This window comes from Notolepis coatsorum, assembly GCF_963971535.1.
Source record: "Notolepis coatsorum genome assembly, chromosome: 19".
In the NCBI taxonomy this organism is placed as follows: domain Eukaryota; kingdom Metazoa; phylum Chordata; class Actinopteri; order Aulopiformes; family Paralepididae; genus Notolepis; species Notolepis coatsorum.
In genome coordinates this window covers 41,501,698-41,521,657 of record NC_140183.1, presented here as the reverse complement: position 1 = coordinate 41,521,657, position 19,960 = coordinate 41,501,698, and the positions used below count along the sequence as shown (strand labels likewise).

General features: G+C 45.8%; 1 protein-coding gene across 1 annotated transcript in view; it reads left to right on the top strand.

The window, feature by feature from the left end:
• syngap1b (synaptic Ras GTPase activating protein 1b) overlaps window positions 1–19,960 on the top strand; it is a gene marked incomplete at both ends in the record, with an annotated part of 516,339 nt that overhangs the window by 153,111 nt on the left and 343,268 nt on the right. The window contains one exon of the mRNA XM_084336516.1: window positions 8,609–8,811. Within this exon, the coding sequence (XP_084192642.1) occupies window positions 8,609–8,811 (203 nt within the window). The remainder of the gene's footprint in view (window positions 1–8,608; window positions 8,812–19,960) is intronic.

Below are 19,960 nucleotides of genomic sequence, written 5' to 3'. Positions count from 1 at the left end.
GAGCTATTGGTAATTCCATATTACACACAGTAGTTCCATACAGAACCAAAGGGTTCTGTAGTACACAAATGGTTCTGTGTTGAAATGGAAATGGTTCTATTATTTTTGGAATGGTTCTTCAGATTCAGATTCAGATTCCTTTATTAAGCCATTTGTGTAAAAACACATTGGTAATTGTTGCAGCATTACAGTGTTTCTTAGAGGCATTAATGGTTCTTCTTGATTGTGTCCATGTCGAATCACAATTGGCTCTATACAGTATGTAGGCCTACAGTATGAAATCAGAACTTCGGATTTTACACTATATTGTCCAAAGTCCTATTTGCATGTGACTAGTATTACCTGGGGACCTCTAGTAATCTAACTATAAAGGAAGGATTTTCTTTCTTTTTGTGACTGTCCTTTGCATGGGGTGGAGTGTGAGCTCTTGAGAAACAGCAAGCAGCTATACTGCGGTTCCCTAGAACGCTGCAAGCAGCACTTCCTGGGGCCAAGCCCCCCCGAACAGGCACGTGCTTTGAACAGCCACGTGCTCTGATCAGGCACGCCCCCCAACAACGCTGCAAGCAGGAATACTGGGAGCCATGCAATCAGCCCCCCGACAACGCTGCAAGCACGAATACTGGTAGCCAGGCAATCGCCCCCGTTTCAAACGGTCAAACCTTCCAAGCGGGCACACATTCCAAGCGGTCACACGTTCAAATGGCCATGTTTGCTGAATGGGCACTGCACTAGTTTGTACTAATTGTGGAGGACGTCAGTGTCTCTTAACACTTTCAGTGCCACCAGGGGGCGCACGACTTAGTGCTTGAATGCCACCATCGGCGCCAATGTTAACGTTAATATCGCCTAATCTATGTTTTAAATTATGGCTATGTGTCTAATCTGCTCGTCGCTTATCAAATAATCATTTTCCAGTCAGTGCTGTCAAGGCAGATTGGTTTTTTATCGCTTCATTTCCGTTTGAGAGCATTTTGAAAAGCGCCCGTTTTCAGGTGAAAAACAGTCCATTCTGTGATAATCGCCTTTTACTGGAATATTCCAGAACGTTGATATTTGTCAGCCTATTTATGAATCGTTTTCAAATAAACGCTAGATGATCAATAGTATACGTGCACGAACGCGCGCTGATAATAGCCGTTCATTTCCTCATGGATTTTACAGTGAAACCGATAGAGCACATTTCACAAAACAGCTTATATCTTCATGAAAACGAGTCTGATTATCCTAACACTGAAAACATAGATTCCTTACCTGACATCAGATGGTATCCAAATGGTATATTCCATAAGTGTATAGATCCAACGTGTGTACAGTAGAACACATGATTCCCCGCGGCTCAGAGGCTCCAGAATGAACTCTGGTAACCCCGGCTGCATCAGTGGACTGGAAAATGTGGACTGGAAAATTTTTTTCCCCCATCCATTTTCATTGAGTCCATTCCATTTACCATCTGGGAGACGATAGGGGCCGCTTTTTTCACATCTGATCGCCGGCGGCCCTTGGGTAGGCTAGGGTAGGCTCGCGTGATGCAATATGATTTCAGATCGCTAAAAAATAAAAATAAAAAAAATTCCGAGAAATGAGTGGCTACGAGGCAACGTAACTATCGTAAACCCGAGATTAGCCGTGAGTGGCAGTCAAAGTGTTAATCATGTCCGAATTTACCACGTCTGTCATTTTTGCCAAATACTGAGGTCATCTGATAATATTAGTCCCCTGTGAATCGCCATCTCTGTAATTCGGGGTCGTGATTTGTTTTTGGTAGTAGTAAAATCAATACAGGAATGTTTTAAATGCATTTTCAGTGCAAACACCAACTCAATCTGTTTCCCCTCAACATGGAGATCGATAGGCCTACAGTTCCTTCTTGAAAAATATGTTTAAATCCAAAGTAGGAGCACATACTGTAAGTGTTATCCAGTTCATTTCTTTTCCCCTGCTGGATTGGCATAGATTTGATTTATCTTTGGAAATAATTGAAGTACTCGGCATGATAACATTTTTGCATCAGGCTGTGCATTTTCCATTGTTATAAAGTAGTTTGAGGTGCCATTTGAAACAATAACGTCTCATTACGCACACGACCCGCAGTCAAAACTATGGACCTGTCAAGTTCAATCTCAAGACACCTTAGTAAAAACGCTTCTATTACCATAATAATAATAATAATAATAATAATAATAATAATAATAATAATAATAATAATAATAATAATAATAATAATAATAATAATAATAATAATAATAATAATAATATAATAATAACTGGACTTTTTGAAGAAGTCTTTAATCAACATGCAGTGACACACACATGCGATGGGCGGCGCACACAGAAACACACACATGCAATGTGAAAACACACACATGAAATCGAGTCTCTGCGCTTGACCCATCCTGTCGTCCTTCCCCCCCAAGGGCAGCCGGGAGCAGATAGGGGCGTCGGCGTGGGGCCGCGACAATCCAAGTGCTCCTGTCTGTCTTCATCGGGGAACGCGACAGCTTTAGCGATCTGCATGTTTTTCCATTGGGTTTATCTTATTGGGAGGGGAAACCCTTGCGAGCACGGGGAGAACATGCAAACTCCACACAGAAAGGCTCGGGAGATACCCCACCTGGGTTCGCGGAAACCTGGTCCCCAAGCGGGAATCGAACCCTGGACCTTCTAGCTGTGAGGCGACAGTGTTAACCACTACTCCACTGTGCCGCCACGGATCCCCACGTCATACTAGACATGTGCAAATAGGGCTTAACTTGTAATAGATTCTTATTATTTTTAATGAATAAGAAACCATTCCCACCGATGACCCTGACATCAGGTCGGTTCTGTAGATCACCTTAACGCAGGTCGTTTTTAAACAAAGTGAACCAACATTGCTCATATGCTTGTATGGTAAAGGTGGTGGGAAGGTAAGAGCACCACAGCCAAACAGATTATTCCTAGTTTCAGACAGTGCTCCAGGGATCCAATCTTTCTCTTGTAACACTTTTTGTATTAAGTACTAAAGATCACTTTATTGTGACTTTTTGAGGTTTGTCTATATAGCACTACTACAGCATTCTATAACAGTACAGGAACTATTGAGCACCTCCCCTTCGTAGAATGTACCAGTAAATCGTTATGCATACAGGCATAAAAGAAAAGTTCTATACTCACCTTAGCAACAGATCATCAAGCCCTGCAGTAAGAAAGTGTATTAAAAACGTCATACCCGACACTGAGGCCTTTGAAACACATCTGCCTCCTCAGCAAGTAGCTTCTCCCTCCCTCTGGCCCTCTGACCCGGCGCTGACCTCTGGCCCTCTGACCCGGCGCTGACCTCTGGCCTTCTGTGACCTGGCGCTAGTGACAACTGACCTTCCAACCCACATGGACGGCGTCCTGCTGGACATCTTTAAAATCTGACTCATGACTTTTCAAAAGTACAACACTGCATAGCCTACTTATGACCGCCCAGCCAACACATACATATTCATCCTTGGCGAACTGACATGTCAATATAATGCCGTTTGCATATCTGTTAATGAGCTGGCAGCAGGTGCTAATGACACGGGTGTCATTGAGGTCACGGCGATAATGGTCTGTTTAACTGCATGGTGCTTCTTTACCCCCCCGTGAGGAGCCAGTACATTATCTACCCCAGGCGGGTGTGAGGATATTGCAGGCTTTATTTTTAGCACCGTGTTTGGGAGCTCGGCGATGTGTATAAATCAACGTTAGGCCTGTCAGATCCCTGTAGTGACAACGTTGACTCTCCGGCTGACCAGTCATCCGGTCGGTGCGCGGCGCTCCCCTTTTGTGAAACTGCTTGGGATGGCAGGAATGGGAGAAGATCCCACTGAGAGAGAGGGAGGGAGAGAGAGAGAGAGAGAGGGAGGGAGGGAGCGAGGGAGGGAGAGAGGGAGGGAGGGAGCGAGAGAGGGAGAGAGGGGGGCAAGAGAGGGAGGGAGTGAGAGAGGGAGGGAGAGAGAGAGGGAGCGAGGGAGGGAGAGAGGGAGAGAGGGAGCGAGCGAGAGAGGTAGCGAGGGAGGGAGCGAGAGAGGGAGAGAGGGAGGGAGGGAGAGAGAGAGAGGGAGCGAGAGGAAGAGAGAGAGAGAGGGAGCGAGAGAAAGGGAGGGAGCGAGGGAGCGAGAGAGAGGGAGGGAGGGAGGGAGCGAGGGAAAGCGAGAGACCAAAAGACAGAGCGAGAGAGCAGGGGGAAAAGGAACAACAGTGTGAACTGAAAGGAGAGATAGAATAAAAGAGAGAGAGGGAGAGTGAGAGGAAGACAGGCAGAGAAAAGAGACATCTCAGCAACTCTTTCTCACTGCGCTACATACTTATATTCATGCTGTGTAGACCCTCCTGTATAACACAACGTAACGGACAGGCGGGTTGGGAGGAAAGAGTGCCGCTCATTGTTGTTTGTTTTCTGAGAGAGAGAGAGAGAGAGAGAGAGAGAGAGAGAGAGAGAGAGAGAGAGAGAGAGAGAGGGAGAGAGAGAGACACGATGCCATTCGAATATTTTGTGAATATGTGTGAACAACCCCAAGAGGACTGTGTGTGTGTCTGTGTGTGTGACCACAAGACTCTGATGGTTGGTTCCATAAGTGCACCAATTGAATTCGGTTGACACAAATACATACCTTTTAAAATCATACTAAGCCTGTTTAGCAACTCATCAATATTCCAACGGCTCGATTCATAATTCAAACAGCACCTCTAAAACATGCAGTCAGCTGTTATTCCAGCCCCACAATTAGACTGATTGTTTCTCCTGCTTTTCCCTGGTTGTTTCTGGAGAGTAGGTGGCGGCGTAGCTTTCGACTGGCGTCAAGGAGGGTGAGAATTTGAGAAACTGCTTACGCGGTAAAATAATCAATTGTGACAGGGCGTAGCACTGCACTGCATTGTGGGCCAGGAGTGACTCTCTATCTGGCTCAGTGTCAAGGGGAGAGTGCTGTACATGAGCAACGGGCCGTGTGCAGAGCCTCAATCAGTCACCCCCTCCCCCTCCCGAGTCTATTTGCTTTCTTCAAACACTGGCATCTGTCGAGACACATTACGGTGAGGGTTAAAGGTCACTGTACAGGAAAAGCAAAGAGTCAACTGTAGAGGCCTTGACTTAGACCTGATAATATGGTCTGTCTGGGTAAAGGGCAGCCAAATTAAGTGCTGTGTGTGTGTGTGCGTGTGCGTGTGTGTGTGTGTGTGTGTGTGTGTGTGTGTGTGTGTGTGTGTGTACAGGACACTGTACGTGGACCAGTCTTGTACTACAACCTGCATAATGTGTGAAAATGGTCTTTGATGCATGGAGGTGTGTCACTGAATGTCACTCTCGCTCACCTCCCTTTTGCGGACAACTTGTCATCAGCCTTGTGTGCAGCGAGACACTGGAGCTTCTGAGAAGCTGACTATCTGTGAGGGCGCTGACGTCGGGCTGCATGGCACGGAGAGAGTGAGGGAGTTGCATTTCCAGAAATCATGACCCAGTTACTCAGGATAATACACAGACCTTGTCGTGAGCAGTTTCATGTAAGAACAATTTTCTAACAAACTATTCATTCATTCATTATTATGGTGTACTTCTGTGGAAAATAGTTCCTACATGAAACTGCCTACAACAAGGTCTGTGTTTAGTAACTGGGTCATCATTTCTGAAAAGGGACATTGCTTTTGAATAAAGAAAAAAGAAAACAATTTGGATGACGGCAGACATCTCTACGGCAGATATCTCTGAACTGCTCCTTTAAAGCTATATATTATACAGTGTAACTGAAGAATATTGTACAGTGCACTACTCCTGTAATCGCTTGAGCATCAGCCTGGCACTGAGTCTGATACCGCAGCCCGTGATATAGCGCCAGGCTGTAATTAAAAGAAAAAACTGTATTAAATCACTCCAGTGCAGCCAAAAGCAGGATTACACATCGGAGAGTCGGTTTCCCAATCTCTGAACTAATCAAACACCTGTTGAGCTATCACTCCTAAGAATCTGGCTATTTTTAGTGGAGAAAGTCTGTGTATTGTATTGTGTGTGTGTGTGTGTGTGTGTGTGTGTGTGTGTGTGTGTGTGTGTGTGTGTGTGCGTGTGCTTGTGTGCGTGTGTGTGTGTGTGTGTGTGTACAGGACACTGTACGTGGACCAGTCTTGTACTACAACCTGCATAATGTGTGAAAATGGTCTTTGATGCGTGGAGGTGTGAGGCGACTGATGTCACTGAATGTCACTCTCGCTCACCTCCCTTTTGCGGACAACTTGTCATCAGCCTTGTGTGCAGCGAGACACTGGAGCTTCTGAGAAGCTGACTATCTGTGAACGCTGACGTCGGGCTGCATGGCACGGAGAGAGTGAGGGAGTTGCCTGGAGATATTTGCTTGTGTGTTTTGAGATCTAAAGAAACAGTGGGTGTGCGAGAAACAGTGCTGGTATTGCCTCCTGCTTCCTTACCATAAATAAAGTAAACAAGTAAATAAATATAATACTACAAATCGTGACAGTAGAGGAGGTAAATATGCGAACAACATACAGTATAAGACAGATGAGAAAAGGAGAGATGGAGAGAGTGGGGTGAGGAAGAGAGGGGGTAGAGGAAGGAGTGATAGTAGGAACCATGGAGAAAGCATCGAGAAGCAGGATAAAAGATTGGGGGGGGGGGGGGGGGGGGATAAAGAGCAGTGCCCTGGTTCTTTCTGAGTGACTGAGCATTTTCTGTGACGGAAGCCAGAATCTGTACTCGAGTGGGTTTTGTTGTAGATCCCACTGCCTCCTCCTCCTCCTCTTCCCTTTCGCCTCAGGATCCCCACGTCCGAGGGACTGTGTGTCTTTTTTTCTGCTGCCTGTGAGAATGGGCTGAGGTCAGAGGAGGAGGCAGGGGGGGGGGGGGGGGGGGGAGATAGTGGGATGTAGTTCACTATGTGAACAACAGGAGATAATCGAATGCAAATTGTAGTTTTGAAGGGATACCTTGACATTTAGCATTTCTAGTTGGTTATTTGACTGCACACTTTCTCATAGAACATTTTACATTTGTCATTCATCTTTAAAAAAATTAAAAATTAAAATAAACAAACAAACAAACAGGTTCTTAGCATTGTTAGCAGTGCAGTTGTGTGTTTCAATGAAAAATGCTAACAAAGCTAATAAACAAATACATTTAATAAGGCTGTCAAAGTTAACGTGGTATTAACGTGTTAACGCACGATTCTATTAACGCCACTATTTTTTTTAACTCACGATTAACTATTTTTTATTTTATTTTTTATGTTTTACTAGACTTCACTCAGGTGTATTATTGATACTCTCATTGATACTATGTTTGTTTCTGACTCAAAGTGTGTGTGTGTGTGTGAGTGTGTGTGTGTGTGTGTGTGTGTGTGTGTGTGTGTGTGTGTGTGTGTGTGTGTGTGTGTGTGTGTGTGTGTGTGTGTGTGTGTGTGTGTGTGTGTGTGTGTGTGTGTGAGAGAGATAGATAGATAGAGAGAGAGAGGGGGGGTGAGAGAGATGAGGAAGGGGCAAGAGAGAAAGAGAGCTGTAGAGTGTGTGTGTGTGAGAGAGAGAGAGAGAGAGAGAGAGAGAGAGAGAGAGAGAGAGAGAGAGAGAGAGGGGGGCGTGGGTGTGAGTCCTCAGCCCTTGTGTGGGTGAATGTAACAAGTTCCTAACGTTTTCTTTCCCCTATTATTTCATGCACACTTTATACATTGTTTTAAATTATTATTAGAGTATTAAAACTTGGAACTTGAAAAATATCCGTTTAAGGTAGATACATTTTATTTTATTAATTTGTGATTAATCTCGAGTTAACTATGGACAATCATGCGATTAATCAGATTAAATATTTTAATCGATTGACAGCACTAACATTTAAATATATATATATTTTTTAACTGAAGGGCAAACTCGTAAATCGAGTGTCTGGCTAATCCAAAAAAAATATCGAAATGTCCCTGTGTTGAAGTTGTGTGGATGATGATTATGATGATGATAATCATGACAGAAAGTGTAGCTCCTAGAGACGGTTGCTTTAGATCCAATGTTCATGACTCGTGTCATATCCTTTTTGACCTAAATTGGGTAAATTATGGTTTAGCTCCGAAATGGGCTGTGTGAGTCCCTCCCAATCTTCCATTTACCCATTGTATTCATTTATTTATCTATTTATTTATTTGTATTATTTCCTCTGATATGATATCAGTTATGTGTGAAGGGAAAGTTAATTATATCACCTCTTTATATGCAAGGGGAAATAAGTGTAACATACCCCTCTTTTAAGTGGGCTGCTAATGACATTCTGAAACAGTCAAGACATTGATGTTATGAAGTCAGACATGTGTCACAACAGTAAAATCCCTCCTGGCATTGATCCTAACTAACCTTCCCCCCTCCTTTCTCTTCCCTTCCTCCCTACCCCCCTCCTCCTTTCTCTTCCCTCCCTCTCTCCTCCTCTTCCTCCTTTCTCTTCCCTTCCTCCCTACCCCCCATCTCCTTTATCTTCCCTTCCTCTCTCCTCTTCTTCCTCCTTTCTCTCCCCTTCCTCCCTACCCCCCTCCTCCTTTCTCTTCCCTTCCTCCCTGCCCGCCTCTTTCACCTCCTCCTCTTCCTCCTCCTTTTCTCTTCCCCCTGTGGCCAGATGCGAGGTATGCCGTTCCCCCCTCCTACCATCAGCACCATCGCTCCCAGGCCCACTCCTTCCACGCTCCCTCCCAAGACCGTTCCTTGCACGACCACCCCTTGTACGACCGCCCACCACACGAGCGCCCGTCTCATGACCGCTGGAACCCCCGTCTCTGTGTGATATCCGGAAATCAGCTCTACATGTTGGACCAGGAAGAGGTACTGTGTACATCAGGAGATCCCCGTGGGCATCTGAGGCGGGTGTATGATATAGTGAATATCATGAATAACGTACTCAGTCAACTGAGGTCCGGTTAATAAGCTTTATTAGCCAGATAGATAGAATATATACAAGATAGTTAGATACATGGCTGAGGCTTTCGCCCCAGGTGATCAGCTGAAATTACCCAGGTAGAGAAGACTGAATAGTGTCGGGAGGAGCCCTTTATAGTGTGAACCAGGGGGGGGGGGGGGCTCCATTTGATGGGTCGAAATGGGGGGGAGAGGGGCACAGGAGAGGGGACAAAGGGGAGGGGTAGGGATTAGAAGAGGGGGGGATGTCTTTATGAAGATGTATATACGACACAGGGAAGGGGTACTTTTTCGATGGAAAACTGATTACATGGTTCGAATTGTAACCAGTAACGCAATTGGTTTGTTTGTTTGTTTTTTTAAGAATGACTAACGGTATTGGATTACAGTTACAGATTTTTGCAATCAGATTAATGTAATGCAAGGGATGTACCAATACAATACTAATTTGTGTCTGTTATGACTCTTGGCCACAACACATTTGGAGACACACACAATATAAGATAAATATTTACTTGAATATATTACCAAAAAGGATATACTAAGAAAACAATTTACAAAAAGTACAATGAGAAGTGACCATCAATAAATCAGTAGTGTATGTGAATGGAAAGCATGGTGAGATGGTGTTGTGTGGTGTAAAATAAAGAACACAAAAAAGTCAAACAAGGAAAATGTGTTTGGAGTGGAGAGATAGAAGGGGGGAGAGGAGAGATAGGAGAGAGGAGAGAGAGGAGGAGAGATGATAGAGAGTATAAGAGGAGAGAGAGGAGGAGAGAGGATAGAGAGGAGAGAGAGGAGAGGAGAGAGAAGAGAGATGAGGGAAGAGAGGAGAGAGATGAGGGGAGAGAGGAGAGAGAGTAGAGGATAGAGAGGAGAGAGAGGAGAGGAGAGAGAAGAGAGATGAGGGAAGAGAGGAGAGAGATGAGAGGAGAGAGGGGAGGGGAGAGAGGAGAGAGAGGAGAGGAGGGGGAAGAGAGGAGAGTGGAGAGAGGAGAGAGGAGCCACACTGAGACTGGTGAACATTTTAAAGCCCTAGAACAGGAAGGCCCAAGCCAGCTGTCCTGAATGATCCTGATGGCTCTCTGGCCCCGCCCACCAGGTAGCCAAACCACAGCACTGTTACAAACCACTGCACTGTTACAAACCACTGCACTGTTACAAACCACAGCACTGTTACAAACCACTGCACTGTTACAAACCACAGCACTGTTACAAACCACTGCACTGTTACAAACCACAGCACTGTTACAAACCACAACATTGTTACAAACCACAGCACTGTTACAAACCACTGCACTGTTACAAACCACAGCAGTTACAAACCACAGCACTGTTACAAACCACAGCACTGTTACAAACCACTGCACTGTTACAAACCACAGCACTGTTACAAACCACTGCACTGTTACAAACCACTGCACTGTTACAAACCACTGCACTGTTACAAACCACTGCACTGTTACAAACCACTGCACTGTTACAAACCACTGCACTGTTACAAACCACTGCACTGTTACAAACCACTGCACTGTTACAAACCACAGCACTGTTACAAACCACTGCACTGTTACAAACCACTGCACTGTTACAAACCACTGCACTGTTACAAACCACTGCACTGTTACAAACCACTGGACTACAAACCACTGCACTGTTACAAACCACTGCACTGTTACAAACCATAGCACTGTTACAAACCAAAGCCATATTTTCAGTCTTCCAGTGAATGCATTTATTATATATAAAATGACATACCCTTTACACCATTTACTCCACTAACACATGCTGCTTCTGTCTTTTATAGTGAATGATGTCATACATTTACATAATACAATGGGATTACAGTAACTGTGCTTTTGCAGAAGGTTTATTGCAGGAATTCCCTGGACTGGGCCATTGATATGACGTGACATACAGCACAGCATTTGCATCAACATCCATAACAGTCCTTGATACTGAATGCTCCTTAACCCTTTCACTACCACACTACAGACGGTTAAGTATGAACCACAAATGAGATCAGATGAGATAGATCTTTGTTTATCCCCGTGGGTGTCAAAGCAAAACAGGGGAGGGAGAGGAGGGGTACAGGCAGGATAATAACAATACAATATAAGAATAAAAATATATTGTTCCCCGTGCTAGGTCTCCCCCTGTTGTCAAGCATAATTATGCACTAAAGCAGTGGTGACTCTTTACGTCAGGCAGATCTCCTGTCTCAATGAATACAACTCCCATGATGTCTCTATGCACCATTGCATGAACTGTAAAATGTCTAATCTTTTTATGTCTTTTATGGTAAAACGTTGCAACCTGACATTGTTATAAGCCTAGTGACAGTTCCGAAATGCTCATACAGTATTTACCAGAAAGAGGTCAGGTAGCCAGTTATCCAGTGTGTAAGCTACAACTGTCTTTGGTGGCTGTTGCCCCAGGCTTGCCTCTGGAGCTTCGGTGTAAGGGTCCGTGGTCAAGGTTATTGTGTCTGAAACGTTTGTGACCTTCAAGTCCTAGGACCGTCGTAGGTCATCATTTTGTCGCCAATATTCTTCACTGTTTTAGCTAAAGCTCACATCGTTTGGTTACATCACCTGTTCATGTTTGGCAGTAAAGCTCCATCTTGCCGTTCAGGCCAGGAGAGGGTACTATTCCACAGCGTTTGTACCACTGCCTTGCGACAGGCATTCTTCATACAGGAGATTGCACAGTTGAAGCCAATGCCATGAAGATTTATGATGCATAATTGGATCTGAGCCCTACAGTATAAAGCCAGCAGAGGTTACATCCCCACACTTGCCCAGTGCATTACACCACAATAGGTATGTTGATGTCGGAGCATTCAATTGTGTTTATGTGGCAGCTTGAGATGACATAGCAGCAGGATGGCACTGTACAACAGAGTGAACACATGGCTGCCAATATTATCTCTAATTGTCATCACTTAGAGGAATAGAGTGCCTTGTGATCCCGATAAGAGGCCTGTTCTGCTCTTGGGGGAGGAGGGGTGGGGGTTGTGGAAAAGGGGAGCCCAGGTCAATGAATCGAAGGCCTATCCTTGTCTAATTGGACCAATAAGGCGCCGGCTGGTGAATGAATCGGAGGCAGGCCTGACGAGCTGATAGCCGTCACCTCAACCGAGGATGAGAGGCATTAAATATTCATGCCTGTCACTCACCTCACGCAGAGTTGAGCTTCTCTCTCTCTCCCTCCCCTCTCTGGATATCTCTCTCCTTCTCTCTCCTTGTCTCCCTTTCACACACCTCCCTCAATTGATTTCCATTTGTTTCAGATGCCTTTTAGTGGCTTGACAAAGAGCAATCATATGTTGTCGTAGCAGAGATTAAATGTATCACCTCTCTCTCTCTCTCTCTCTCTCTCTCTCTCTCTCTCTCTCTCTCTCTCTCTCTCTCTCTCTCTCTCTCTCTCTCTCTCCCTCTCTCTCTCTCTCTCTCTCTTTCTATCCACCCTCCCACATCTCTATATCAGCCTACCTTTAATCCACCTCACCATCTCAAAGTCTAAAGACCATCAGAGGGCCTGCCTGTTTCCGCGTCTCTGATTGGCCAGGTCATGTGACATGTACGGCCAATCGTGGGACCGCAAGTTTCTACACTGGTTAAGCTAAGGCGCTCTCAAAACGGGAACCCGGAAACACGAACACGTTGGTAAAAGCATAGACGCGCCCGGGACAGCGTTCCTGGTCCCCCCCCCGCTGATGCGTGTGGCCCTCCTGGGCTGCTCTCCTTCCAGCACCTCCCTCTGCCATACGACCTCCATCACACTCACCCCCTCATCTTCTCTCCTTTTCATCCATCCTTCTCTCCATATAGCCTCCCCTGCCATCTCAATCCACCCCCCCTCTTTCCTTGTCATATCTCTCTCTCTCTCTCTCCCTCTCTCTCTCTCTCTCTCTCTCTCTCTCTCTCTCTCTCTCTCTCTCTCTCTCTCTCTCTCTCTCTCTCTCTCTCTCTCTCTCAGTCACCTCTTTGTTTTGTGAATGACGGCAGTCAGAAATAAATACTCATCTCCTCCTGGGGAGCTGAGGTGGTGCCTCAGGGAACGCCAGTCCTCTGTTTGACTACAATGTGTCACTGAGGAAATACTCTATAGGCTTTTTTTTTTTTTTTTTAGTCTGCCTGTATCCTGTTCCCACCATGCTGGACTTGTGGCCTGCTGCTTCCTAGTGGGGGTGGTGGTGGGGGAGGCACAGTGTGGGGTTAAAATAGGATTCTATCATCCTCTGTCATCATCCTCCTCCAATGAATCAGTGTTGGGAATCCGCGCTCCATTCACTCACACTCTTAGCTTGTACAATGTAGGGTGTTCTGCCGCGTTACAGCCTCTAGGGGGAGAGAGAGGGCCGGCAGTGTGAGGGCTGTCTGCCATCGTCTCTTCCTCCTCCTTCTCTCTCCTCAGATTGATCCAAGGTGACAGAGCTCCGCATTTTGTGCCGACCACCGACACGCACCAGTGCCCTGTCCCCCAAGTCATGTGCCTGGGTGCTCTCCCCAGTGCGCTCTCCCCACTGTGCTCGTGTTATGCAACGCAGCAAGTGAAGGGGCAACAGCCTTGCTTGGTCAGTTAGTATTAGCATGAGCACATTAGCATCCACTTTCTGAGACATAACACAAATGAGCTATTTTACAGTGCCAATCACAATTAAGGGGTATTAAGTACTGTATATGTGGATATTCAGTATATATATACTAGAGTATATATAGAGTATCTCCCTCCCTGGCTGTGGTATTGCCTTACCAAGCCATATGTTGGTGGTGGATTCATTAGAGCGTGAGCCAGGCAGCAAATGAGCCAAAGCACCATGGTGCCTTTAGCATGTAGCTAGTGGGGTCACACTGCATAAACCATGGATCATGAGTTACAATTGAATTTTTACACACGCATGACCCATGGGAACCCACTTGGAAACGGGCGAGGGACGTGGGAGTGGGAGATCAATTATGTAATGAAGGTGCCTGGGTGGAAACAGACACGAGAGACTGGAGTCATTATTAAATAAGAATGCTAACCATTGTTCCTGAGGTTATTCATAAAAAGAAAAACGAAAAGAAAACGTGCAGACCCATGGCACTTTCTGCGCACGCATCCAGCAAAACGTCCCTACCAGATCATCCGTGACTGAGTGAGTGAGTGGGTGGATGGGTGACCACATTTTCACATGCATAGCCCACGGTGGCACTACTGCACGCACCGTGGGGGAAAGAAAAATAAAGCTCTTCAGCTAGCTTCCACATTCTTAGCATTTGTGCATCCGTTATACATGCGACTCAGTTGTTTAAAAGGTTGTCACTGTGCGTGTCAGGGATTAAACAGCTTTTATCTCAGCAACGTGATTAATTTGCTTATCCGTGTGGATGGTGTCTCTCCAATACCTTGGAGACGTGGGGAGAGGAAGAGGGGGAAAGTAGGCCTAATTTGTCTCATGCCAAACTGCGAAGAGCGATCGCCGGATTTAGCTGACCTTAAAAGCAATTCCCCGTCATTTATCATGTCTATTAAGAAGAATTGTGGGTAGCGGAGCCTAGCCTCTTTAGGGAATGGACACTTATGGGAGTCCTGCACTTTTCCTATAAGCTATGTCTGCAAATGCATGTTCAAAACCACCTTACCTCTCCTCCAAACAAATATGGGGAATAATAATGTATGCAAATATATTCTAACACCCCTCCCCTCTTTTATTTCCAAAAATATAAAAACAAAACCATAGACACCAGACATACAAACCCTTGGTTCAAACTATAACCAACTGCAGCTCCATACTGTACTATTGACCTATTGAAGTGTCAGCATCTTTCTATAACTTCACTACTACTTGTAACTTTTGGTTATGAATACAACCTCCATTCCCTGAAGGAAGGGAATGACATAGCACACAAGTGTGGGGAATCACACTTGCACAAAAAACAGACACAGCGGATCAATGTAGCCACATAACGTTAAAGTTCAAAGTAAGTGCTCTACAGATATTGAGCATCACCGGATATAGTAAAAGTTTCAAGTTCAAGTTCAAGTTTCTTTAATAGTTGTCATACAGAAGTACAGAATACTTTCATACAAAATGCTTCTTACTGTTACGCTCCAGAGACTGTGCTAGACAAGATAGTATCAAATAACATAGTATAGCATGTAAATTTAGAAGAAGAAAATGAGGTCACAGTGTTCGGTATAGACATATGTACAATGTTCTGAGTTACCATATAATATACAATACTATGCAGTGTACTAATGTACAGTACTATATAGTGCAAAGCAGAAATGGGATGAGGTACAATTTAGGTACAATTTACAGTAAGGTGTACGAGTTGTAGTGCAATCCTTCATCAATAAATATAAAGTGTGGGGAGTGGGTGCTACAGTGTGTTTGTTTAAAGTGGGTGTGTGCTATAAAGTGTGTGGAGTGGGTGCTACAGTGTGTTTGTTTAAAGTGAGTGTGTGCGTGTGGATGTGTGTGCTATGTGCGTTTGGTGGTTGTTGTTGTGTAGTGTTCATTCATTGTTCGTTTAGCAGCCTGATGGCCTGGGGATAGAAGCTTCTTCTGAGTCTTTCTGTGCTCGCCTTGAGACTCCGGTATCGCTTGCCTGACCGCAGCAGTTCAAAGAGGCAGTTGTTCGGGTGACTGGAGTCTTTAATGATTCTCTTCGCCTTGCCCTTGCAACGCTTGTTGTAAATGTTCTGGAGGGTGGGGAGCCCCCCTCCAATTGTGCGTTCGGCTGAACGTGTCACTCTTTGTAGTCTGCTTCGGTCTTGTGCAGTGCTATTCCCAAACCAGGAGGTGATGTTGCCGGTCAAGATGCTCTCTATTGTACATGAGTAGAAGTTCTTAAGGATCTTCTGACTGACTTGGAACTTCCTTAGGCGCCTGAGGAAGTAGAGGCGTTGTCGTGCCTTCTTCACAACACTGTCAATGTGTGTGGTCCATGTCAAATCCTCGGATATGTAGGCTCCGAGGTACTTAAAGCTGTTGACTCTCTCAACCGGTGCCCCGTCGATGCTGAGGGGGCTGTAGTCCTTGACCCCCGACCTCCTGAAGTCCACAATCATCTCCTTTGTTTTGCTGACGTTCAGGGAGAGGCTGTTTTCCTGGCACCATCCCGCCAGGACCTTGACCTCTTCCAGGTAGGCCCTCTCGTCGTTGGCAGAGATCAGGCCCACCACCACTGTGTCGTCAGCAAATTTGATGATTGTATTGCTACTCCGCTGAGCCACACAGTCGTGTGTGTACAGGGAGTAGAGGAGGGGACTCAGAACACAGCCCTGGGGGGCCCCTATGTTGAGGGTGATGGATGAGGAGGTGCAGTTGCCTGCTCTCACCACCTGGGGTCTGCCAGTCAGGAAGTCCAAGACCCACTGGCAGAGGTCATAGTTCAAGCCCAGGTCCCTGAGCTTGGCTATGAGTATGGAGGGGACTATGGTATTGAATGCCGAGCTGTAGTCGATGAATAGCATTCTCACATAGTTCCCCTGCCTCTTGTCCAGGTGTGATGCTGCTGTGTGCAGCACATGGGCTATGGCGTCCTCCGTGGACCTGTTGGGGCGGTATGCAAATTGCAGGGGGTCCATGTTGATGGGGAGGGAGGAGCAGATGTAGCCCTTTACTAGCTTCTCAAAGCACTTCATGGCTATGGAGGTGAGAGCTACAGGGCGGTAGTCGTTGAGGCAAGCAGGCTTGGATTTTTTGGGTACAGGGATAATAGTGGACTTCTTCAGGCAGGTGGGGATGACAGCCTGTTCTAAGGACAGGTTAAATATGTCAGTGAATACTGGGGCCAGTTGGTCGGCACAGACTTTTAGGACGCGGCCGGGGATGCCGTCCGGACCTGCTGCCTTCCTGATATTCACTTTTTTAAAGGTCCGCCTCACCTCATGCTCTGTTACCCTGAACACTGCGCCTCCATCAGCAGCCGACCCCCCCCCCCCCCCATTGCCGTGGCTTGTGAGCTGGTGTTGTTATTACCAGCATCAAACCTCGCATAGAAGGTATTGAGGTCATTTGCTAAGGAGATGTCACTGTTCAGTTTGAGGGAGGCGCCTTTGTAGTCTGTCATCGTTTTGAGCCCCTGCCACATAGCTCTAGAGTCAGCTTGTTCAAACTGGAGTTCAATTTTATCCCTGTAGCGCCGTTTGGCCTCTGACACTGTCCTCCTTACGTTGTATCGCGCCACCTTGTGGTCATTCATGTTGCCTGCCACTAGGCCGTCGTTGTATGCTTTGGTGCGCTCTCTCAGAGCTTCACGGACGGATTTGTCTACCCAGGGTTTTTGATTTGGGTAAACTCTCATTTTGGTAGTGGGGATTGTTTCTTCCACCATAGTACAAACATAGTCCAGCACTGTTTCCGTGTAGACATTAATGTTATCTGTGTCGCAGACACAGTGTCACTGGTAATACCGGTGTTGTCATGAGTTTATTAATCATGGGAAATTATTTCACATCACAGCGGCAACCCTAGCAGCCACAAACACAACCTTTAAAATCTAACAAAACGACCAGCACCGCAGCACAGGTGTCACCTACTGACACCCCCTTGAATAAGGCCCATGAGGTAACAGTATCCACACTGCTGGTGGAATGTGCATGGACCCCTTCTGGGGTTGCTATACCTCTGCTGCTGTATGCTAAATAAATCACATTAAAAATGCCAAATTTCCTTCAAATCTCTAGGCTTTGAGAGTGCGCAGCCTTGAGTCGGGTTAGCAAAACATAGAAATAGCTGGTCACACTCATGTGTTTGCTGTGTCCTATCTGCCCACACAGGTCACAAGGTGTTCAACCTCCTATGCTCCTCAGAGCTAAAAGGAGGGGGAGACGAGGTTTAGAGCTGTAGGATACACCTACCTTAGATACAAAAGGGGTACAACACCACTACCTTCACCTCACCAGGTACAAACTGCATGCAGCGAGGAGAGACCGACAATACATGGAGTTCACTCGCATGATTTGCAGAAGCCAGAGGCAGCAAAAGCAATGTTTTATGATTGAATATATATCCATGTCCTGCAATGGCTCAAAAGGAGCCCCACAGAGGGCATCCAGGATGAGGACCAAACCCCAAGAGGCAGCAAGGGGCCTAGACATGGACTGGTGCCGCCAGACCTCCGTCATGAAGGGGCACACGAATGTCCAAGGGGCCTGTTTCTGTTCTTGTGAAAACATACAATGTCCACAACTCCCTTGACTTTGCACCAGTACTCAAATGCATTCCATTCAGGAAAAGGAAAGGAAACTATTTATTTGCCAAGATCATTTGCATATACCAGTAATGTATCCTCTGCATTTAACCCATCTTAACTATCTAGGAGCAGTAGGGGACCAACTCCAGTTGTAATGTAAGTGCCTTGGTGAAGTGCAATGGCAAGAGTATGCACCTACAGTAGCATGCATATATTTTATGATGTGGGAGGAAACCGGAGTACCCGTAACATTATGAACATGAGGGAGAACATGCAAAGTCCATACAGAAAGGCCTCCCACTGGGGTTCAAATCTTTCTGTGAGGCAGCAGTGCTAACCACTGTCTTTCCCTTTATATGAATATAAATTCTTGGTGGAGTCAGATCATGCACTCTGAATGGTAGCAATGACTGATTAAGAAGCAAACCTACTGCACTTGGGCCTGGGCCTGGGCCTCTCAAGGGCCAAGCACATAGGTTCCAATGCTGAGGCGGAGGGTGCCGTATGTGGTTCTGTGCCTGAGACTGTATATCTTAGTGAATGGGGAGATGCAATGGTTCCCTATCCAGGAGACAATTGACCTCTTAAGAATCAGGGCTTCTCAGGCCACCGTGGTGCCTCCCCCTGTCCAATGTGGGGAGAATGAAGCTGGCAGGAGGGGATGCATGAGGTGGCTGATGCACCAGAGTGTCCATGATTCCCAAGGGTGCATCCTAGTTCTTCATTCAGAAAAGCACGTTTTTGTGTAGATGTCCCTTCTATGCACCTAGCAGCGACATTACACCGCTGCTGAGATATGACTGCCGCTTCTACCTCTCTGCAACGTCATATATGATTTGCAGAAGGGAAAACAGTCCTGCGACTTCACGTGAGTATCGCACAGTAACTTTACGGCAAACGCATTTGAATATGCAAGGAAACACATCTGTGAAATAAACCACATTTTGTTTTGGTAAAAGTATTCCACATGCACCGAGATGTCTGTTTATCTCTTCTTCCTGGAAGTGGACCATACTATGCATGAGAGTATTCTATAGGCTGTGTCTCGAGGGCCACCATGACGCACTGAAGCTGTCATTCTCAAAGGCAACTTTGACAGATTTCCTCACAGAGATATTAATGTTACATATTATTTGGATTCCCTTAAAGAAACGCCTTAAAAGTTCAGTTATTTTACAATTGAAAATGTCATTACATTTAAAAGAACACGCCAACATGGGGGAACAACATATGATGCACTTCACTCTTCTCCAGAGTCAGACAAGAAGATAGATACCAATTTCCTCTCTGTGCGTTCAGTAGAAAGTTATCTGGCTTCAAGATAACCTAGCTTAGCACAAATTAATAGAAGTGAATACGGAGTAGCTTACAACTCTGGGAGAGGTGTTTTAGGCCAAAAGCTACGTTCACAGGTCCGTATATGCTTCCATTCATTTGTGCTAAGCTAGGCTACCGTGCAGCTGGATAGCCTTCTACTAAATGCACAGAGAAAGCTGTCTGACTCTGGAGAAGATGGTAAGTGCATTTCCCATAATGTTGGTCAACACTGTTTGTTAATACAACAGTGTGGTGTGATGCAATATGTCGATAATTGTTTTTAAAAGATTATACTTTTATTGTGTTCAATAAAAGTGTATTTTTCTAAATATTGAGACATGTGAGCTAGACAGACATGTCCCCTGCTCATTACAGTGAGTGCACTAATATGTGTATGTGATTAGAGAGAGCCCACCGGACAGACACATAGAACCCTCCTAGCAGACATAGAACCCTCCTGACAGACACATAGAACCCTCCTGACAGACACATAGAACCCTCCTAGCAGACATAGAACCCTCCTGACAGACACATAGAACCCTCCTAGC